Source organism: Glycine soja, chromosome 9 (genome assembly GCF_004193775.1).
Source record: "Glycine soja cultivar W05 chromosome 9, ASM419377v2, whole genome shotgun sequence".
NCBI classification, from domain to species: Eukaryota; Viridiplantae; Streptophyta; class Magnoliopsida; order Fabales; family Fabaceae; genus Glycine; species Glycine soja.
The window spans coordinates 27189593-27213858 of NC_041010.1; the positions used below are offsets into that span (position 1 = coordinate 27189593).

At 38.0% G+C, this 24266-nt stretch overlaps 2 protein-coding genes across 2 annotated transcripts; both read right to left on the reverse strand.

Moving 5' to 3' along the window:
• Positions 1–4585: 4585 nt before the first annotated feature.
• On the reverse strand, positions 4586–5278 carry LOC114368292. The gene has a single exon (XM_028325609.1). The coding sequence runs from the start codon at positions 5276–5278 to the stop codon at positions 4586–4588; it is 693 nt and encodes a 230-aa protein (XP_028181410.1).
• A 15151-nt stretch (positions 5279–20429) lies between these two features.
• On the reverse strand, positions 20430–22843 carry LOC114367140 (heavy metal-associated isoprenylated plant protein 22-like). The gene is made up of 3 exons (XM_028324243.1): positions 22654–22843; positions 22449–22524; positions 20430–20937 (listed from the first exon to the last, which is right to left on the reverse strand). The coding sequence occupies exons 1-3, from the start codon at positions 22726–22728 to the stop codon at positions 20645–20647; spliced, it is 444 nt and encodes a 147-aa protein (XP_028180044.1). The 5' UTR covers positions 22729–22843; the 3' UTR covers positions 20430–20644.
• Between the last annotated feature and the right edge of the window lie 1423 nt (positions 22844–24266).

Genomic DNA, 24266 nt, shown 5'->3' on the forward strand with positions numbered 1-24266 from the left:
ACAAATTCAATTTCAAATTCAAGTGAAATTTGAATAGAAATTCAAATTTCCCTTCAATTTTGTGTGTACATTTTTTTCAACTTTGATTATTTGAAAATTAAACTTCAGATTTCAGAGCTCTTTTAGAGCACAAAATTTCATGTTCTTCTCTTCCTCTCCCTTCATTCATCTCCTTCTTCCTCCAAGCTCTTATCCATGGCCTCCTATGGTGGTGAACTTCTTCTAGACTCATCTTCTCCTTGAAGTGGCGTATCCTCTCTCTCTTTCTTCTCCATTCCACTGCCATTTATCTTCCAAGAAGCAAAGGAATCCATTGATGAAGAAGATCCTAAGCCTACAAGCTCCACATGGAGCTACATCAATACACATATGTGCAAAGTATTTTGCCACCTATATCAACATACATGCATATTTAAGGTATTTCGGCTACCTACATTAACATACAAATTAACAAGGTATTTTGCTACCTATATTAACATACAAATTAACAAGGTATTTTGCTACCTATATTAACATACAAATTAACAAAGTATTTTTGCTACCTATATTATCATACAAACTAACAAGGTATTTTGCTACCTATATTAACATACAAATTAACAAGGTATTTTGCTACCTACATTAACATACAAGATATTTTTGATACCTACATTAAATTAACAAGGTATTTTTGCTACCTATATCAACATACCTTCCTATTCGTGAGGTATTTGCTAACTAACTAAACACACATGCAAATTGGCAAGGTATTTTTGCTACCTACATCTACTCCATTTTGGGTGGCATTTGCTATATGTTCACATTTTATTCCATATATGTACACACACTCGAGAGTCAATTTCATGCTATGTATTCACACACATATTTGCATTTATTGGAAAAGCAATCTTGTGTTACACATTCATGGTAAAGGAAAAAGAATTTTTACTACTCATTCATATTTTGAAAAGCAATTTCATGCCATGCACTCCCATTTTGAGAAGCACTTTCGTGCCATTTTCAGCATATATGCATATGGGCAAGGCACTTGGCTACCTATCCAACACATGTACACTTCACTTGAATGGTGTTTGCCTCTCACTACCTATGCTAATATACACACATACATGGTGAACAACCTTTCCACATCTTCTAGGTGCAAAGAATCATCATGGTACAACCCTCATCAACATGCTCTCATCTTCATGCCTTTTTGCACTAAAAAATGAAAGCTTGAGTTCCTAGGCCTAAGGCATTTGTGGGCACTCATTCTAGTTCCTACAAGCTGTCCCTAAACTCAACAATGGCAACCACATATGCACAAGTCAGTCCCAAAAACGAAATTCACAAAACCATGCACAAATGCCATCGAGGCATTTCACCGAGCACTTGGTAGGCGCACGTTTAGGCACAAAAAAGTGAGGAATGGGGGCAATGCGACATGCCCAATTTTTTCAGAACACAACCTAAGCCTAAGGCCATCCCCTACAACCCCCAATTCAACCAAACAAGCATGAATTCAAGAATAAATTGCTTCTCAGATTTTTGCAAGGATGAGCAAATAAGACATCAAAACGCAACAATAGTGAGCCAAAAAGCAAAGGAGAAGTGCACTTACTTGTAGGGAGTGAACAAGAGTATCAAAATGGAAGCAAAAGCACAAAAATGGTGGCTTAGGGCTACAAAATTGTGATTTCCGCAAGCTTCTACGTCTCTTGAATGTTGGGGAAGGTTTTGGGATGAATGAAACTTCACCCAGCCCCCCTTTTTATGTTTCTCATGCAGAGGTGCTTGCCCAAGCAAGCTAACTCTGTACTATTTTTCTTTTGGAAAATCTAAATACCCTATTGCTGTGCTTTTCTTGATTCCTAGGATTGCAAATAAACTAGGCATATCCAACTATGACTTAAGAAACATGGGTGAATAAATAACAAGCAGAAATTTAAAAGGTGCTAAGCTACCTCCTACTAGCGTTTCTTTAACGTCTTGAGCCGGGCATGGGATGATAATCTTCTGATCACGGGCCTAGCGCCTGTTCGTACCTTTGCTTTGGCGTGGTATCGACCAAATCTTTGCTTATCCTCCGACTCACAAGATGACAAAAATCCATATGCATGCATGCTCATGATTAGGCAGTTCAAGTGTAACGATTTAAGCAAATGTTTATTATTCAATTTTACTTAACGCTTGCGACACCCCTACAGATTGAGCGAGATGGCCCAAGATTAAAATGAGAATACACATTCTAAACCAATAACCGACACAACACAAGGGTTGAAATGCAAACCATCAATCTGATGTTTATTAAATGTTGTGATCAAAGTTTACAAAGGACGGGAAAACTTTGGGGAGCCTTAGAGTACAATCATGTATTGACTCCCCAGCTGCCCCACGTGCTAAGCATAATACCGTTTGACGATATTGGCATTCACGGGTGAAGGTAACTCTTCATCGTCCATGCTGGCAAGCACTGGTGCTCTTCTTGAGAATGCTTTCTTCACGATGAAAGGTCCTTCATAGTTTGGAGCCCACTTCCCTCTAATGTCTTTTTGGGCTTGGGACACTTTCTTGAAGACAAGATCCCCTTCATTGAACTTGAGTAGGTGTACCTTCTTGTCGAAAGCATTCTTCACCCATCTTTGATACAAGCGCCCGTGGTTCATAACTGTCAATCTCTTACCTTCTATAAGATTGAGCTGATCAAAACGCCCTTGGGCCCACTTCGATTCTTTCAACCCGGACTCTGCCGGAATCCTTAAAGAGGGGACCTTTACTTCAAACGGCAGTACGACTTCCATCCCATACACCAACAAAAATGGAGTTGCCCCAATTGATGTGCACACTAAGGTTCGGTAACCATGCAGCGCGAAAGAGAGCATCCCGTGCCAATCTTTGTATGACACAGTCATCTTCTGAATGATATTCTTGTTGGCCGCCTCAACCGCACCATTCATCTTGGGCATGTAAGGCATGGAGATCTTGAAATCCTCACACATTTCCTTCATCATCTTGTTATTTAGGTTGGTAGCATTGTCCGTGATAATTTTTCGGGGTAACCCATATCGGCAAATTATATCATTTTTTATGAATCTAACCACTACGCTCCTCGTCATGCTAGAGTATGAAGCAGCTTCAACCCATTTGGTGAAGTATCGATCGCAACCAAGATGAAGTGATGTCCATTCGAAGCCCTGGGCTCAATGGCTCTGATCACATCTATTCCCCACATAGAGAAGGGCCATGGCGCTTCCAAAATGTTCAAAGGCATGGGTAGAGCATTGACATTGTCCACGAATGCCTGGCACTTGTGGCATTTTCTAACATGGATGCAACAGTCGCTTTCCATGGTGAGCCAGTAATAGCCTTGATTCAATCCTACCCCCCAAGGGCATTGGATAGAAGACTCCAAGAAGATTGGGCTAGAGATGCAAGAGAAGGCCTTAGGATTCTCATGAGCCTTAGGGTAGATTTTGGGCCCATGGGCTAAGTATGAGCCCACTTATCTTTGTACATATTAGATTACAGTTTTATTATTTTTGGGCCTTGTATTTAGGGCTCCATAATGTAGGTAGGGTACCCTATAAATGTAGGATCTTCAGCCCTTGTATTTTAGGGCACTTAGACTAGTTTTTTTATTAGGGGTAGTTTTGTAATTTTACATGCATTGAGTGAATATTTGATTTGTGTGTTGGGAAATAAATTTAATTGAATTGGGAGAATCCCAATCCAATTAAATTTTAGAGGGGGAGGTGAGCATTTGCTTGCTACACCCCATTGTCACATCATATAGTCACACTTTGTGCATGTCCTTCATGCTTTACATGTCTCATGACACCTAAGCACACTTAGTGGAGAATCTTGGACTTGATCTTGGATTAGTGGGCTGAACCATAGCTAAAATTTACTTATCATAATTAGTGGAATTTTGGCTCCACAAATTCAATTTCAAATTCAAGTGAAATTTGAATAAATTTCCCTCCAATTTTGTGTGACACTTAGTCTATAAATAGAGGTCATGTGTGTGCATTTTTTTTTTAACTTTGATCATTTGAAAATTAAACTTCAGACTTCAGAGCTCTTTTAGAGCACAAAATTTCGTGCTCTTCTCTTCCTCTCCCTTCATTCATCTCCTTCTTCCTTGAAGCTCTTATCCATGGCCTCCTATGGTAGTGAGCTTTTTCTAGACTCATCTTCTCCTTGAAGTGGCATCTCCTCTCTCTCTTCCTTCTTCATTATGCTGCCATTCATCTTCCAAGAAGCAAAGGAATCCATTGATGAAAAAGATCCTAGGCCTACAAGCTCCAATGGAGCTACATCGAGCCTGCCCTTAGAATCTTTCTAGCCATGGCATGCCCATTAGCATAAGTCCCGAAGGACCCTTCATGCACCTCCAGGAGCATTCGCTCGGCTTCCTTAGCGTCTACACATCGGAGCAAAACCATATCATGATTTCGCTTGTACAGGATACCCCCACTTAGAAAGAAACCAGCTGCCAACCTCCGCAACGTTCTCTTGTCGTTGTCAGATGCATTCTATGAATACTCCTTACACTCTATGTACCGCTTGATGTTGTGGTACCACGACGTACCGTCTTGCTCCTTTTCTATCAAGCAGCAATGTGTGGGCTTGCTGCGACATCTGAACTCGATGTATGGCAAGCATGTAGGGTTAGATGAAACATGGATGCTAGAGTGGCAAGCGCATCAACCATCTGATTTTCCTCTTTTGGAATGTGGTGGAAGGTGACCTTGTCGAAGAACTCAATCAGTTTCTTGATGTAGGCCTGATAGGGTATCAACTTGTGATCCCTAGTTTCCCATTCTCCCCTCAGTTGGTGAATTACCAAGGCTGAGTTTCTGTACACTTTGAGCAATTTGACGTTAAAGTCAATTGCCACTTGGATTCCGAGGGTGCATGCCTCGTACTCAGCCATATTATTCGTGCAATCAAAGCCCAATCTAGTTATGAAGGGAATGCATTGGTTGTTGGGAGAGAACAAAGCCGCCCCAACCCGATGGCCTTGGGCGTTGGACGCGCCGTCGAACCACACGATCCAGTTATCCCTTTCCTCATCCTTCACCTTCTCCCCGAACAAGGCCATGATGTCTTCATTTGGAAACTCCAGATGCATGGGCTGGTAGTCATTGAGAGGCTGCTGAGCTAGATAGTTCACCAAGGCGCTTCCTTTTATCGCCTTTTGAGTGACATAGACAATGTCAAACTCAGATAGCAGAACTTGCCATCGAGCGATCCGTCCTGTAAGAGCGGGTTTCTCAAAAATGTACTTGACTGGGTCCATCTTGGATACCAACCAAGTAGTATGGCTTAACATATATTGCCTTAGACGATGGGACCCTCATACCAAGGCACGTGTCCTTTCCAACAGAGAGTAGTTCATCTCGCAGGCAGTGAACTTTTTGCTCAAGTAATAGACAGTTTGTTCTCTCTTTCTGGAATCGCCATGCTGCCCTAGCATGCACCCCATCGACTCATCCAACACCGTCATGTATAGGATAAGAGGTCGCCTGGGCACTGGTGGCATTAGCACAGGAGGGTTCATAAGGCATTGCTTGATCCTATCGAATGCCACTTGACAATCATCGTTCCATCGGACTGACTGATTCTTGCGCAAAAGTTTGAAGAGAGGCTCACAGGTAGCGGTGAGCTACGACATGAACCTTGCTATATAGTTTTGGCGCCCCAAGAAACCTCGGACTTGTTTTTCAGTGCACGGTTCAGGCATCTAAAGGATGGCCTTTACCTTTTCAGGGTCCACCTCTATCCCTTTCTGACTTACGATGAAACCAAGCAATTTTCCCTACTTGACCCCGAAGGTGAACTTGGCGGGGTTCAATCTTAACTAGTACTTTCACAGTCTCTCGAACAACTTCCGCAAGTTGACGAGATGTTCCTCCTAAGTCCTAGACTTGGCAATCATGTCATCCACGTAGACTTCAATCTCTTTGTGCATCATATCGTGGAATAATGCTACCATAGCTCACTAATAGGTTGCCTCGGTGTTCTTGAGCCCAAAGGACATCACCTTATAACAGAATGTTCCCCACAAGGTGACGAACATAGTCTTCTCCATGTCCTCTGATGCCATCTTTATCAGATTGTAACCCGAGAACCCGTCCATGAAGGAAAACAAAGCGAAATTGGTTGTGTTATCTACAAGGACGTCGATGTGTGGTAAAGGCAAGTTATCATTTGGACTGGCTCTGTTTAGGTCCTGATTGTCCATACACATCCGTACCTTCCCATCCTTCTTAGGGACCAGCACAATATTGGCCACCCATTCGAGGTACCGAGCCACTGCCAAAAAGCTACCGTCGAACTGCTTTTTCACCTCTTCTTTGATCTTCAAGGAAATTTCGGGCTTCATCCTTCTTAGCTTTTATTTTATCGGGGAACAATCGGGATTCAATGGCAACCGATGTTGTATAATGTCGGGGTTCAAACCAGGCATATCTTGGTACGACTAAGCAAAGATGCCTTGGTAGTTTCGTAGAAAAACCACCAATTCATCTCGGACCGGTGTGGCCATGCTCGTACCAACCTTTACCTTTTTCTTTTCCTTGCAAACACCCAAGTTTATGATTTCCGTTTCTTCTTGGTGCGGCTTCATCTCTTGGTCTTCCTGAGCGACCATCCTTTCTAGCTCCGGGGAAAACCCCATATCTTCATCTTCTCCATCCTCGGCTTGGCTTGCTATTCGTTCAAAATCGACGTCAGGGTCCTCGGTATTAGTACCTTCACCGAACTCATCGTCGAATCGGTACCATTTAATCGCAACAGAAATAAACATGCAGATGGATGAGAATGGGTAAAGGTGCAAGAACAAATGAAGGAAAGATCTTATATTATATATCTTGATAGCAAAAAGACATAATGCCCTAACAGGGAGAAAACCCTAAAGCCTAGGCCCAACTGTAGGGTTAAAACTAACGAGTTACATTATGTCCGCCGTGGAAACTTCAGGTCATTCAACAACTTGCCAGTTTCCTAATTGGAAATCAGGAAGGCACGATTGTACCCAGTTTGAACGCTCTTGGGGGGCATTATCGTGTATCATGGTGACTTGCTCTTCACACCTCCAGCCTGCACTCATAAAGCTCTAGCTGATGTGGCATGGAGGGGCTTTTTTCACTCACGGCCTTGGCTGTTGGCTCATCCCCCTACTTCTCTTCTCTAGGGCACTTCTTCTTACATCCGCACGCGTGGACCTATAGCCTAGCCCAAACCCCTTGCGGTTTTCCTTGAATTCCACGAAGCTGGCCACACCATCGTTGTTCTTTCCTAAGCCTATTCCGGGCTCATATCTGTGCCCTAACATAACACGGGCTACCATCATCGCAGCGCCAGATATGCAGGGTTGCGTCAGGAGGGATTCCACAAAAGCATTGCTCACTACCTTAAAGGACTGGAAAGCCGTCTCCAAGGATTCTTCCGCAGCTTCAACTTACGGCATAGAAGAAGGGTAGCTTACTAGAATATCCTCCTCCCCCGAGACAATGACCAAACGCCCTTCCACCACGAACTTCAATTTTTGTTGGAGCGTTGAAGGGACCACCCCAACCGAGTGAATCCAAGGTCGGCCCAAAAGACAATTGTAGGCCAGATCGATATCCATCACTTGGAATGTGACTTGGCAAGTCTGGGGTCTGATTTGAACTAGGAGATCAATCTCCCCTATAACGTTTCTGCGGGTGCCGTCAAAAGCCCGTACTATCATGGAGCTTGGATTTAGATGTGACACGTTGAAAGGCAGCTTGTTCAATGTACTCTTAGGCATGACATTAAGTGATGAGCCATTGTCACTAAGTACTGATGCAATCCTACCCCGCAAAGGCATTGGATAGAAGACTCCAACAAGATTGGGCTAGAGATGCAAGAGAAGACCTTAGGGTTCTTATGAGCCTTAGGATACATTTTGGGCCCATGGGCAAAGTATGAGCCCACTTATTTTTTTACATATTAGATTAGGATTTCATTATTTTTTGGGCCTTGTATTTAGGGCTCCAGAATATAGGTAGGGTACCCTAGAAATGTAGGATTTTTCAGCCCTTGTATTTTAGGGCACCTAAACTAGTTTTTGTATTAAGGATAGTTTTGTAATTTCACATGTGTTAAGTGAATATTTGATGTGGGTGTTGAGAAATAAATTTAATTGAATTGGGAGAAGCCCAATCCAATTAAATTTTAGAGGGGGAGGAGAGCATTTGCTTGCAACACCCCATTGTCACATCATATATTCACACTTTGTGCATGTCCTTCATGCTTTACATGCCTCATGACACCTAAGCACACTTAGTGGAGAATCTTAGACTTGATCTAGGATTAGTGGGCTGAACCATAGCTAAAATTCACTAATCAAAATTAGTGAAATTTTGGCTCCACAATTTCAAATTCAAGTGAAATTTGAATAGAAATTCAAATTTCCCTCCATATTTGTGTGACACTTAGGCTACAAATAAAGGTCGTGTGTGCATTTTTTCAACTTTGATCATTTGAAAATTAAACTTCAGATTTCAGAGCTCTTTTAGAGCACAAAATTTTGTGCTCTTCTCTTCCTCTCCCTTCATTCATCTCCTTCCTCCAAGCTTTTATCCATGGCCTCCTATGGTGGTGAGCTTCTTCTAGACTTATCTTCTGCTTGAAGTGGCGTCTCCTCTGTCTCTTCCTTCTCCATTCTGCTGCCGTTCATCTTTCAAGAAGCAAAGGAATCCATTGATGAAGAAGATCCTAGGCCTACAAGCTCCAATGGAGCTTACATCATGTGGTATCAAGATTATCTTCATCTAGGTGATTTTCTTTTGCTTCCTCTATCTTTTTGTTTGGTGCATTCTCTTTAATTCCTTGTTCTTCATCTTATTCTCCATGTATATCCTCCATTGTCTTGTGGTTTGGTGTTGTTTAGAGTAGATTCCAAAAAAAAAAAAAATACCGATTAAATCTTAGATCTACACTTGTTCTTGCATTTTTATGGTTCAAATTTTGTAGTTCTGAAATTTCAATTGAAAATTATTGTGAAAACAACTGCCAAAACTAGAGGTTTCTTGAGTTTTTTTTTATAGTTTTTCTACTCTACTCTAGTGTCATTCTAGGTTTCTCTTTGAGTCCTAGCATGCTTTTGTGTGCTTTTCATTGCTTTAATTGTTGAATAATCCTTGAAAATTTGTCTTGTTAAAACTCTACTGGTTTAGCTTTCATTTCATTTTATTTTGTCTTTGGTTATTGTTTGTCTCTTTGTTTCCTTGCTTGTGAGTTGCCATATAGGGAATTGGAAAGGAGGATTGGTGCCATACCTTGAAGAATTTGAGTCAAGAAGCAAGTGGCCAACCACCTTAAGAGCTATTGGACTAAGAAGCACTCCAAATTGAGCGAAACACCAAAGAGAAAATAGCTACCACAATTGAGGACTTTTTTTGTTTTTGTAATTTTGTAATTGGCAATTTGCTTTGCTTTCAAATTTTGTAACAAAAAGGTCTTTCATTGGAAGTTGGGAGCCTCCAATAGACCACCCTACTTCCATTTATGTGTAATAATTTTAGGTAATTTTCCCTTAGGATACTGAGTGTTTTGTTAGGAACCTTAAATTAGGTCATCCAAACACTCTTAGGATCCGCCTAGTTTGCATTTCTTGCACTTTAATTTCTTGCTTACTTTCATAGCTCATTTCCTTTACCCTCCATTGTCAAACCATCTAGATAGCTTGCCTTTTACCAATTAGTTTTTACCTTATCTTTCACACCTCTTTTGGTGTTTATTTTGGCTAGTTTCAACCATAGTTTCTTTAACCTTTTGTTTTCAAACCCCCAACAAGAAAGAACCATAACTTAGGAACCAACATGAGTCTTCATTCTTCATCTAGTGTTAATGGTGAGGGTTCTACTCCTAAGGACCCCTTGTATAAGATATTAGATGAGTTGAGATCCCTTAAGTTGTGGAAAGAAAAGCAAAAGAGAAAAGAAAAAGGTAAAAAAAGAGTGGAAGAAATAAGTCAAGATGAAAGAGAGAAAATAAGAGAGAAAGAAAGAAGAAAAATAATGAAATAAATGAAAAGAGAAAAACATGCCTCCTATAGTAGTCATGACTCTTGCAAGAGTTTAAGTGAAGAACTTAGTGACTATTATAGAGTGTGCCATAGTTCACATACTAAACACCATTCCCAAAGAAGAGAAAAGGATATAAGGCCTTAAGAGGTTAACATTAGCCTCCCATATTTCCATGGAAAAGATAATGTTGAGGCTTACTTAGATTGGGAAATGAAGGTTAAATAACTCTTTGCTTGCCATCATATTAGCAAAGAGAGAAAAGTTCCATTGGCTACCCTTAACTTTCAAGGGTATGCCCTCTATTGGTGGACTTCCCTTGTTAGGGAACGAAGGATTCATGGGGATCCTCCAGTAGAGTATTGGAATGATCTTAAGAGTGCCCTTAGGAAGAGGCACATTCCCTCCTACTATGAAAGGGAGCTTATGGACAAGCTCCAAAGTCTTAGACAAGGGAGTATGAGTGTTGAAGAATATAGGCAACAAATGGAACTACTCCTTTTAAGAGCTGGACTTAGGGAGGAGGAAAGAATAAGCATAGCTAGGTTCCTTAGTGGGCTTAATATGGAAGTGAGGTATAAGGTTGAACTCCTTCCATATAGGGACCTAGATGAGCTAGTCCAACTTTGTATAAGAGTGAAGCAACAACTTAAAAGAAAGCCTTCTTCAAAATCTTATGGTTTTCAGTCTTATCCAAAGAAGGACCAAGCCCAAGGAATTTTGGGGGCTGCACCTTCAAACCCAAGGAAGATAAGGGTAAGACCATAGAGAAATCCACCCCTAAGAGTAGTTCCCAAGAAAGGACTAACAACATTAAATGCTTCAAATGTCTTGGGAGAGGTCACATTGCCTCTCAATGCCCCACAAAGAAAACCATGATCATGAGGGATCAAGACATTTATAGTAGTCAAGAGGAGACTACTTCTTCCCCTTCCTCTAATGGAAGTGAAGATTAAGTAAGGGGTGAAGAGTCTAGTGAGGAAGTCTACCCCCATGAAGAAGGTGACCTCCTAATGGTTAGAAGGCTCCTTGGAGGTCAATCTTGTGATCTATCTCAATCCCAAAGAGAGAACATCCTTCATACAAGATGCAAAATTTTAGATAATACTTGTTCTCTCATTGTGGATAATGGATCTTGTTGCAATTGTTGTAGCACAAGATTAGTTTCCAAGTTGAACCTCACTATCATTCCCTACCCAAAACCTTATAAACTTCAATGGCTCAATGAGCAAGGGGAAATGATAGTTAACCATCCAAATGGCACTGCTTCTCAGTAAAATTCTCCCTAGCAATCATAATTCTGATCTTCCCTTACCAAAGTGGCAGCTGGTCTACGCCATCTTGACTCAGGTTACTATTCATGTGGCCCAGCTAATCTCAGACGCCATCTACCAGTTTGCAGGGATCGCACCTCCCAGACATCCAGTGGACCCCGAAAAGTCCAACAGAGCACTAGGGTTTCCGGCCTTGATCACGAGTCTCTGCCAATTCTATGGGGTGTCGGTTACGCCCACAAAGCTTATTCGGCCTCCCATTAACAAGACCCTTATAGAAAAATACTGCAAGCCAAGACAGACACAACAGCAGGGGCATGACCATCAACAACAGCCACACGTAGATGCATCACTGCCACCTCTACAGTAGCCACCATCTCTAGAGTCCATCTCTGCTCATATGCAGAGGATGGAACTTTATATGCAGCATGTGGCTGACCAGCAGGCGACCAATCATAGGGGTCAGGTGTAGTTGAATGAGAGCTTTTACCAGTACACCCTGCATCAGTAGAGCCAAGATCCCAGCCCTTACTCGTGGCCTACTCTCTAGCAGTTCAGGTTCGCAGTTGCATGTTGGATCGAGTGGCCTCAGAATAATTAAGAAAGGGGGTTGAATTAATTATTCCTAAACCTTTACTAATTAAAAATTTACTCTTCTAAGGCTTTTACTATGTTGTTAAGAGAATAAGGAGTAGAAGAAAAACTTAACCAAAAGTAAAAGCAGAAATTTAAATGCACAGCGGAAAGTAAAAGAGTAGGGAAGAAGGAAACAAACAAGGCCTACATCCAGTCCCCAAGCGACCTGCGGTCCTTGAGATTTCTTTCAACCTTGTAAAAATCCTTTTACAAGCAAAGATCCACAAGGGATGTACCCTCCATTGTTCTCTTTGAACCTAGTGGATGTACCCTCCACTAGAACTGATCCACAAGAGATGTACCCTCTCTTGTTCTCAGTCAAACCCAAGTAGATGTACCCTCCAATGTGTTAAGACAAAGATCTCAGGCGGTTAAACTTTTGATACTTTGTGAATGGGGAGACAAAAGAATTCTCAGGCGGTTAGTCCTTTGAACACTTTTGTATTAGGGAAAGGGAAGAATCAAAAGAATTCTCAGAATGTGTCGTTTTGAATTCTTTGACAAGGGAGAAGGGAGACATAAAAGAATTCAGACGGTTAGTCCTTCGTTCTTTTGGAAAAGGGAGAAGAGAGACACAAAAAGAATTTAAGCAGTTAGTCCTTGACGAATTCTTTTTGGCATAGGGAGAAGAGAATGAAAAGATGAATAGCACAAGTTTTCAAGGTTTAGAAAACCAGAAAACTTTAGAAAGCTTTTGGTACAAAGAAGAAGAAGAAGTTCAAAGAGATTCAAGGCTTGTAAAGGATTGTAAGAGATTGATTGGAAAAGTATTCAAGATTGTTGAAATGCAAAACAAAGCCTTTCTTTTATAGACTCTTCATGTCTGGTCAAGACAACCATTAGAAGAGTTATGACTTTTAGAAAAACTTAAAACCAATTTGAAAAAGTCAAAAACCTTTTGAAGAGTTACATCTTTTGATTTATTCAGAGACAATCACTGGTAATCGATTACCAAATCAGTGTAATCAATTACACAAGGCTTTTATGTGAAAGGATGTGACTCTTCACTTTTGAATTTAAATTTCAATGTTCAAAGGCACTGGTAATCGATTACCAAAACATTCTAATCGATTACAGCTTTTTGAAATTAATTGGAACATTGTAAATTCAGTTTGAAAAACTTTTTCAAATCTATTTTGCTACTGGTAATCGATTACAATATTCTGGTAATCGATTACCAGAGAGTAAAAACTCTTTGGTAAAAGGATTTTGAGAAAAACTCATCTGCTACTTAGTTTTTGAAAAAACTCTTTAATACTTATCTTGATTGAGCCTTCTCTTGATTCTTGAATCTTGAGTCTTGAATCTTGATCTTGATTCTTGAGATCTTGAACCTTGAATCTTGTTTCTTGACTCTAAACTTTCTTCTTAAGTCTTGAATTCTTCTTGATTCTTATCTTGAACTCTTGAATTGTTCTTGATTCACTTGAGTTGTTCTTTGATTGATCTTTGAGCTTTTTGTCATCACCTTTGTTATCATCAAAACACCTTTGAATCACCTTTGATTCACCATGAAGCTTTGCTTCTACATTGCATGGCCTGGAGATAGGCCCAATTTTCAGGCAGGGGCAAGACCCGCAGGGACCCCCGGAGATGGAGATGGAGCTCAGGAAGACAATGACATGGCCGATGTGATGGACTTCTTCCTTTGAGGAGGCTGAGTCGCTTGACTAGGATTGCTTAAAACTGTGAACTCGTCTTTATTTTGTTTTTATCACTTTTAGTATTTGTTTGTTATATCATTGTGATTGAACTTGACTTTATTTTATCGCTTTCGGTATTTGTTTGTTATCTCATTGTTATGAAACTTTATCGCTTCCAATATGTTGACGTATTATTTTATTGTGATGGAACTCGTCTCTAGTTTATCGCTTCCAGCATGTTGTCATGTTATTTCATTTTGATGTTTTGTTTGAAGCAAGAAAACAAAAAAAAAATGGGGATTTGTGTATGGTTTCTTTTTGTTCACGTGCCCTTTGTTCCTTTGAAAAGTGTAATCTCAGGTAACAACTTTGCCTAGGTTACAAACTTTTTCTAAAAAAAACAAAACAACAAACTAAGACTAACATGCTTTTGAAAAAAACAAATGATCACCAGTTTTCTTTGGAAAATTCACGGATCAAAACATGAAAGGTTTTTGAAAAAAGAAATGTATGCCTAGGGGTGAAAACAACGAAAGATTAATGCCAAAATGGACTCGGATGTTTGTATGACCTGATAAAAGGAGAAATTATCAAAACACTAGTTTGGTCTAAATGTGGAAACGAACCCTAAGCCTTAGTGTTTGCATGGCCACAAAGGCTTATATTTGAGTGTCTGCATGGATGTGTGCTATGATTAATTTTGCATGAATTTATAATTATCATAATATGCATTTCATGGAAATGATTTAGGCATTCCCTTCTTTCTAAGCCATTGGCTAAACAGATATCCCGACATACATTATGTCCTGCCATTTGCAGGTTTTTTGAGCCAAACGTTGACTTTTTGCCATAACCTTGACCTAGGATGAAAATTTCCAACCTTGCCTTAGGATGATAAAGCATGAGGGTCTTCCAAGCGAAGCTTCTATTACCTTGGGTTAGAGGTGTTCGTCAAAACGCAAAAAAAAAGTAAGAGAGAGAATCAATCAATCAAGATAGAAGAAAAGCAAAGGAAAATAGAAAGGAAAGAACAAGTTCTTTGGACCAGACAATATCTGAACAATGTGTAGAATTGTCGGAAAGAAAAAAATATAAAGAAAAAAAGGGGCAATAGTAACTTGGTTAAGACATGGGGGATGTGTAAAGTGATTTCCTGCTTTAGTTACAAACCAAATCTTTGTGTCCGCTTTCTTGTTCCGCACCGAACCAAAGGGGAAAGACCAGGACTACCAAAGCCAAATTTCCTACCAGAATCCAACCTTATAAAGTCCTATTGATCCATGATGATTATGCATATTATCTTTGATTTGATGGGAAATGACTTGCAGAGTCAATTTATGACATGTCTGTGGTTTGGAATTAAGATGAAACACTTGCCTATGTGAGCCTTTATACACCTTGAGCAGCTTTCCTCTATTCAGTTGGACCCAGTGTTTCTTCTAATGTTCTTTTAAAAATGAAATGCTAATGTCTTAAATATCATTTTTGGTTATGAGAAATTCTATCTGCATGCTTTCATTTCCCATTAGTCACATTGTTTTTCTTCAAAAAAAAAATATGTGTTGTTCTAATCAATTTGGAGGTTTGTTTCTTTGCTAGGCGTGTTCACGTTTTAGTAAAAGATTTCCAAGACTATCAGAGTCTTTTGTCTTGCAGAGACTTCAATGTCTTCCGCCTTTACATTTCAAAGACTATCAATATCTTTTGTCAAGACTATCAAAGTCTTTTTTACTTTTCAAGGACTATCAAAGTCTTTTGTCAAGACTATCAAAGTCATATTTACTTTTCAAAGACTATCAATGTCTTTTGTCAAGACTATCAAAGTCTTCTTTACTTTTCAAAGACTACCAGAGTCTTTTGTTAAGACTATCAAAGTCTTCTTTAATTTTCAAGGACTATCAATGTCTTTTGCCAAGACTATCAAAGTCTTCTTTACTTTTCAAGGACTATCAAAGTCTTTTCCCAAGACTATCTTAGTCTTCTTTACTTTTCAAGGACTATTAGAGTCTTTTGCCAAGACTATCAAAGTCTTCTTTACTTTTCCAGGACTATCAGAGTCTTTTGTCGAGACTTCAATGTCTCCTTTACTTTTCAAAGGCTATCAATGTCTTTTGTCAAGACTTCAATGTCTCCTTTACATTTCAAGACTTCAAGGTCTTTTGTTTGGTGTACCTGATACTTCATACATTTATTTCACAGGTTTCACTGCTTTGGTTTTTGCTAGTTGCCGGTCGGATAGCAAGATCACTAGGATGAAATTAATGTCCTTATCTTTACTTACCTTTTCATCTTCAATAAAAGATAAGTAAAGAGGGGCAACTGTCAAACCCTAATTTTGTTCGAGGACTATCATTTGCTAACATTTTGATTCTCGCTAGCTGAATTGAGTTGTTTCACACCGATCACCGTGTAAGACGAATGATTATTTGGCGTTTCAATAAAGAATGCAGAAAATACCCAAAAGGGAGGGTAAAAGGATCATTTTGAAGCCTTTTCTGACCCCTGGCTCGCCCAGGCTTCGCTTGGACCCCCAAATAGCTTAAGGGTGAAGTAATCAGCTTGCCTGGGTGAGCAAGGTTACTTCAGGTTGAAGCAACAACTCACCCGAGCGAGCTGCAGATCAACCAAGTCCCCTCATTTCCTATAAATAGGCGTGAAGGGGGCTGAAGGAAGGGTTCAACATTCAAACATTGAAAGGTTTCAATGAAATTTGAAGGGACGAAGAAGAAAAAAGAGAAAAATGAGGTCGAGGCACTACCAAATCGCTATCGTAATCGACTTCTACATCGTTCTTCATTCAATGTTCTTTGTTCTTCATCTGGTTAGTATTTATTTTAAGTATTTGAGTACAATCTATGCACCCTTAGGGGTCCTCTTTGTTGATTTGTACATCTTCATCTCATTCTTCTACCATATGTAATCTTTTTTCTTTTGGTAAAGTGAGTTTTGACTGATCATTTATGTCACCATCCATCTTTTAATGAGTTTGAAAGTTAATAAGTGAAACCAAGATAAAATCAACATGTAATTGAGTTCTTATCCGTAAAAGTCTCTTGAATCCGTCCAAGATCCAACGCCTTAACAGCTTCTTTCACTTTGTCGGTTATATGAACCTTTCAAAAGTTTAAAATCAACCCAATGAATAACTTTCTCGCTTTTAAAGAACTACGTAGGTCTGAGTTCCTCATCGCACTTGAGGATATGTAGGAGTAAGGGCAACGCTCTTGTCGACCCCAATAAAAATATAAAGATAAAAAAGGGAAAAATAAATAAATATTGAAGTCATGATTTTGCACACTCGGTTAAAGGCTATCATCCCTTGTGACGGATGCGTGGGGTGCTAATACCTTCCCCGCGTGTAAAAAACTCCCAAACCCTTATTCTTAAAATTTGTAGACCCCTTTTTGGTTTTTCTAACATTTTCCTTAAATAAACGTTAGTGGCGAATCCCGCGCGTTTTCTCTTTTGGAAGACGCACCCTTGAGTCTCGCCTCGCCTTCCCGCTGAAGGGTAGGTTGTGACAACCATAAAAACCAGATATGGAAAAATGTGGCATTTTCACATTAATCACAATAGTGCAATTAATGATGATCAAGCATGTGAATCTCAAGTTAGATACTAAGTAGGTCTGTGGGCAACATGGATTTGTCTTATAATATGTAAGGCTAATTATCATAAGGGGAATTAAGAAACTAAATAACAACAATTAAACAAACAACATATCAGGCCTCATCATGGTTAGGTAATTCAACTTCCTAATCAACCTCCAATATCTCCCAGTAAAAGATTAACATTTGGGTAAATAGAAGGGTCAACTAGCTTACAATCCAACATATCAGTCTCATCCAAAATACCCATTTCATTTTAGATATAACAATGCTTGCCTTTGGCTGAGCTACCTTAATTCGAAGAAAATACTACAACCATCCTAGATCCTTTGTTAAAAACGAAAAACTAAGTGGTGTTTGAAGCCTTCAATAATAACAACATCATCAACAGAAACAACTAAATAAATACAATGGTTAGATGAACATTGTGATTTGTAGAACACATAGTTGTCTACTTCACTATGAGCCATACGAAACTCCAAATAACTATACTAAATCTCCCTCCCAAACCATGCATAGAGTAACAACAATTGATGGCATGGTCAAAATGCTTACAATATGTGTGTCGAAGATGTTTCCCTTCACATCTTCCTCGACCACCATGACCAAGTCCTTCATAACCATGGCTTGCGAAGAAAGAAACTAAAGTTAAAGATTCGGCACCTATCTATGAACCAATTGTCAGTGTTGCCTCTAGAGCAGGAACCCTAAGTAGACAATCAATAAGATTCTCTGCCAAACTGAATACTAGAGGCTATCAAGATTTGGTTCGGCAGCGTGTGGTGTGGATGTCACACAAACCTGAGTGTTATTTTGGACACCCAATAACCACACACAACTATCAAGGACAGAAGAGGCCAAAAAACCACAAGGTGGATTGAACAACAGAAAAATTTCCTTGGAATGGGAGGTAGTCTCCCAGGCCAAATATATATAGAAAGAAGTTGTACAAAAGGTTTATGATAATTAGGGAAACACTATTACAAGGTCGACAAAGCATTAAGCTTAATTGGCCCAATTCGGTACAACAAATAAAATGAAACAATTACAATGAGGTCAATCAAATATTCTAGTGCAATTTCATCCTACATTTATTCCTTTATAGTGAATTCTAAGAACCCACACAAATTTTTTACTTAAATAAAACCCTCCACAAGGCAAAACAAATATCCACAAACTGGAAAATCAAGCACTCGAAGAATTCATTACTTCAACAAATATCCATAAATCTTTTACTCAATGGCTCATACTCAGATCATATTACTATCACTATCTTCTTATATAGCATTCTGGAAGATTTAATCAATTTGAAGCAGTATTCATCATCTAGATGTAGATTTGGATCTGAATAGAATATAACTCTGAGGTTAACTTTGATTTTTAAACTAAATAGGGAGATCCCAGACTGGAGCATGATGAGCAAGTTACTTCGTCATCTCATAGATTGCTTTTATGTTATTTTGAAGCACTTGCACTAGAATTATATGTTGCATTCAGAATTTCTCAAACTAATAAATACCATTGAAATTGGCTCATTGGGATCTGTTTCCTTCCAAATAAATATATCCAAGCCTTAGGCTTATGTTATTTTTAGTGTGGAAACAGATTGATTCATACTAACTATTTTATATGTTGTTGCATGTTAAGCATAAAATATTAACAGAAAAAATGAAGTGGAAGAACAATAAAGGGACCCCATTGACATTAACAACAACAGGCATAACGCATTTATTAAATTTACATGGTCACAGCTAATGATAAATGAAGTGGAAGAACAATATGTTCAAACTGAGCACAAACTTTGCAAAGGTTGATACAGTACCTGACGTGGAGGAAGGCACCCTTAATCAGTTGTAGTGCATAATGTGCAAAAGGGATTACGACACCCGAGTCAAAATTAATTCTTTACATGTTTCCTATAAGCACCACAACAAAAATAACATGTTTTTGACTGCATAACTACTTACAATGACTCAATATAAATAGAAATGCTAGAGCTTCAATAACTTAATCTTATAGTAACATTTAGTGCATATGCACATCTCATGAACCTACAAAGTTAGAGGCGAATCGAAAACTAGAGAGTGACACAAACCTATGTTTCACAATGTTGACAGTAGACAACGACGACACCAAACTTCAAAGTCGAAACACTACCACCACAACAAGAGGTGGCGCGGAAAACACGTACCACGGCCGATCAGTGACAGAGATAGTCAGCTTAGTGAAGGCACACTATCATGCACGCGCATTCGACGACGGTGTATCTAGAAAACGTCTTTGAAGTCTCATTTCTATGACGGTTATCTTTGACCCGTCGTCGTTTGCATCATTTGAAGATGGTGTTTGTAAAAACTGTCTTCGTTTTCAAAAGACCATATTACAAAAATGTCACCAGTTCAATATACTACAACACTGCCAATGGACCGACGTCGTAAGTGCATTGTTAAAACATGTATTTCTAGTAGTCATTTCAAAATTTTCAATTTTCAATTTTCAAAAGCATTTTAGCCCAAATTTAATCCCAAGTCATTTAGAACTTCAATTTTACTTTTAAGGGTGTCTAAGTGAACCTATCATCAAAGAATTTCTATCCTTAATGCATGCACACACATACATAATTGTACAATAAAAAGAAAATCAAAAGCAAGCATAAGGGGCAAAAGTAAAGAAAAAACAATAATAATAAAATCCTAATCTATTACAACAACATTATTACAATTAAATGACGTCATCAAAACTAAATAAACCAAATCTTCAATTTACTGTAAGCTTCCATTAATGGTCATCAAACCTCACCACCAATTTCAATTTAAAATTATCGATTCTACGAAAATGACGGTGGCAACATAGTGGCCTTGCCATCGGAAATGGGGAGAAGAAGAGGAAAGAGAGAAAAATAAAGGTACATCTAGATCTAGTAAGCAAGGGAGAAAAAAATAAAAAAATATAAAAAATATCAGCCATCAATATTAAAAGAAGTTAATCTAACGGTGTAGAAGAAGTCACCCACGATGGGAAACTTTATGGCCTTACGGACCCACGCTAGCATCCATCAATAAACTAAATCAGAAAGACATGATCTTATGTCGAGAAAGTTAATGCTTGAAACTATGTTTTTCTCTTTTTTAAAACAAATTATTAATGCAAAGTATTCATTCATCGATTTTGCTATAACTAATTTCTTGTTGAAAAATTATACTTTTCTTTGGAACATAAGGGTAAAACGTAAAAAAAAAAAAAAAAACAAAGCTATGGATTCTTGAACACTCACAAATTACAACACTTTATCAATACCTCATATTTATGTTTTTTTTTTCTTTTATCATCCACTGTAGTAATCACTTATCTCTTGTCTCATCTAATATATATCTCACAACATGTAAACACTCAAGAGGAATTCAGAATCATTTTCCAAGAAAAGCATTACAGCATCACCAACAGTTGCTTTACATGATTGAACATGCATGTGGGTTATCATCATCAAAGGCCCTCATAAGCTTCATCTCTGGAGACTTAGGGTCACCCATTGCATCTGGGACATTTCTGACGAAACCAGAAGGTGCCTTGATGTCATATGCCCCTTTCACATAAGGAAATGCCACCAAATCGTAGGGAACAAATGGCCAAAGGTCAGCGGTCTTTCCTGTGTTCCTCACTTCTTCCAGAACCTCCTCTGAATCCACATAACCAGTCACACTTACCCTCTGTAGCTTTCGGTTCACATCATATGATTCCACTCCTGAAACGATTCATTTTTAGTAATTCAATATATGAAGAGTTTAATTATCAAGGGGTCTAGTTTAGTTGATCAGAGAGTGTGTAAGTTATTGTAAACTTTCTTTATTTGATTCTCATAAATAAATAAAAATGAAGTGTTTAATTTTGATATAATTTTAAGATTTTTATACCATCAATACTTTCATTATTTAAGAGTGAAACTACATAACATTGCGTTATTAAAATGATGAGTATATTCTTTTTTACAGTACATTGTAATTAAATTCCAAAATGAATTGACCATCTCGTTTTGTATATAGCTACAACAGTTGTTTTATCATATGAAGAGTTTTTGTTTTAAAAAAAAAATTAAGTAATATCTGAGGCATATTTAAAACCACACAAATGTTTCTCCTTTTTTCTTTATCTTCTTCTTTCGTTTGTCTATGTTATTTTAAGTTTACATAAATCAGAGTATTGCTGCCCACAGTTTTGGTATCGCGCAACTTTCAGAAATTTACAGATTTGCCAAAAGCTGACTTTAATTATTAGGTCCTTCTTGCATCTTCTATTGATTTTGGGTTAAGCATGATAAATTTAGTTCAATATAGTTATATTTTTCAATCACTTTAATGTTTTTTTGGCCAATCCATAACTTAAAAAATTTGAATAGTGATGGATTTGGAAGTTTCATAGAAGAAGATCCATAGCTTGTTTGACTATAGAATAAATACAAAAAATGAAAGAAATTGTACATGTATGAGTAAGATCTCAAGCAATTACCTACCACCTCTAATTAGTATATATATCTATCTTAGGATGCTTTTCATGACGAAACAGGTTTGACCTTTGTATTAATTACTAGTCTAGCGTTCTTGCATGTGCTTGTATAATTGTATTAGTAGTGAATGTTATAAGTTATTAATGTATTTGACTTGACATTTATAGGGTTTGAATAATAGTTAAGTTTCATTTAATTGCAGTTCTACTAGACAAGATGTCTAGTTTGATTGAATTGGAAGAAAAAACAATGGCCAAAAAATTGATTGCCTAATGGTTGATTATTGTCATTTTTTTTTTTAAGAGGGGAAACCAATAACACTATTATTCTGCTTCCTTTGGGTAAGGTGCAATTTGGACTAAAAATGAATATAATGAGAAATTTTATTTATATAATTAATTAAATAAAAAAATTCCTAAAAGGAAAAAGAAAAGAGAGAAGTGTATGATAAAGTGATCATAATGTGATAAAGAAAAATCAAAATAAAACTAATAAGGTAGAAAAGAATTGGGTATAACTTGTTTAAGATTATAACAATTAACAAGTTGCTTTAATTTTAACTGCAGGGTGTATAAGAAATTGGGTCTTAATATATGGTATAGTGATACTTGATTTGCTCACAGTTCACTAAGGTCTTTCAGGGATGGACTGAACAGGTTTCTCAAATACCAGTAAAACACAAACACAAATAAGTGCTACTGAAAAGACAATAGAAAGAGATAATATGTCAAGAGAGATTTATATATATGAACCTTCCAAGTCCTTCACTGCATTTTTAACCTTTCTTTCACAACCTTCACAATCCATTTTCACCCTGACATTAACTGTCTATATCATACACAAACAAAATCGACATCTTGATTAGATTAGATAAATAGTAAAAGTCTGAAGAGTATAGATTAAAAAAGAGACACACAAATAGCAAGATAGATGCTATAGGAAATGAAGATTAATTACCTTCTTGGGCACAAGTTTCTCCTTTGGTTTGGTACAAGCAGTGAACCATTCTTGAAGATTATCTAGAAACCCCATTTGTGTAAGCTAGCAAAATGCGCCAAGAAAATTTATAAATGTTCCTTGGAAAGAGAGAACTTCGATATGAAACTTAATTGGTTATGATCCTCAAGTTGTACTTGGTCATAATGATTTGGTCCAACCATGAGACATATATATAGCAGTCACATTGCACTATCTTCGATTTTTCGATCTTCAATTTTGTTAGTAATTTATTGTTACTTGCACATCAATCCATTGATACGTAGTAGGCTCTCATCGTCAGGTACTTAATTATTGGGAAACATCATATCATATATTATTTCAAAAGGATTGACTTGACTTCATAGTTTTGGTGGTTGTTACTTGATCGTGATAGTTATTTTGGCGATAGATATTTATTTTTAAAAATTATCTAACAACTTTGAACGCGTATTAATTTAAAATTTCAGTAAAGATTGTAAACAAAAATTAATTAAATAAATTAATATATTTTTATTTTATTTTTGTTCAGCATGAGGCTAAAGAAAGGAACATCCAAGGTAAGTCCCCCATGTTTATTTTGTTTTCCTATTTAATAATATGTTTTGGTGTATGTGCTGCAAATGATAGGTGACCGAGGGTTGGGGTGTCAATAGATGAGATTGCAGTTTTCATTGTGATGTTTTAGTATGCCATTTTTTTGTTTAAAAAAGGAACACTCAAGGTAGAATTCAGAACTTTGAGTAGTCTTCCGCAAAACAAATTTTAATTTTTATTAGAAATATAATTTTTATTTTACGACGGTTCTTTTGAAACCGCCTTAAAAAATGAAACGGTGACATTTTTGTAATTATTGTAATGAAAAATGCTTTTTACAACATACATTCTAAGACGATTACTGAAAGCCGCCTTAGAATGTTATGTCTAATAAAATTCCGCTAAAAAAAATCAAAATCCCTATAACCAGCGAGAAGTAGCCTTGACTCAATTAACCTCAACATCTCTGGAACTTTCACGGCTAGCCTCCGTGCAGTGAAAACGAATATCCTCAACTCAACCCAAGGCTAAATGCCTCAACTCAACCCTCTCACTTTCACGCTCTCATACTCACTCATTCGTTCACTCACTCTCTCTAGGGTTTTTTGGAATTAGAAAACAAAATAGGGTTTTCGTGGCAATCTTCGACAGAGCGTTCATGGCGGGGCGGCTAAGAGCGCAACAAAGAAGAAACCCACTCCATCCAGTGGAGCTGCTGCGAAAGTTGCAGTGAAGAAGACAATTGCGCCTAGGACCACCAACTCCGGCATACAGAAGGTGGTTCTGGTGTCTTTCGAGCTCGGAGACTTCCTCGGCGCTCCACAAGTGTCCCGATCCGAAGCCGTCAAGAAAGTCTGGGCCTACATCAAGCTGCAGAATCTTCAGGTCTTGTTTCCGTTTTTGCACAATGTTTTGTCTCTCTTTGAAATCTTTGCATTTTCACTAGGAAAATTGTTGATTCTAACATGGTATCAAAGCGATACCACCTACCTTGATTTTTTTTTCTGCTGCTTTGTTTGTTTGATTTTTTCTTTTCTCTTCTCCATTTTCTTTTATAC

Excerpts from the sequence above, each read along its gene's own strand:
- LOC114368292 (XM_028325609.1), bottom strand. The coding sequence starts at position 5,278 with ATGGACCCAGTCAAGTACATTTTTGAGAAACCCGCTCTTACAGGACGG.
- LOC114367140 (XM_028324243.1), bottom strand. The coding sequence starts at position 22,728 with ATGGGGTTTCTAGATAATCTTCAAGAATGGTTCACTGCTTGTACCAAA. Across the intron at positions 22,525-22,653 it reads AGAAACTTGTGCCCAAGAAG|ACAGTTAATGTCAGGGTGAA; the intron begins GTAATTAATCTT and ends TGTATGATATAG. Across the intron at positions 20,938-22,448 it reads TGCAGTGAAGGACTTGGAAG|GAGTGGAATCATATGATGTG; the intron begins GTTCATATATAT and ends GAATCGTTTCAG.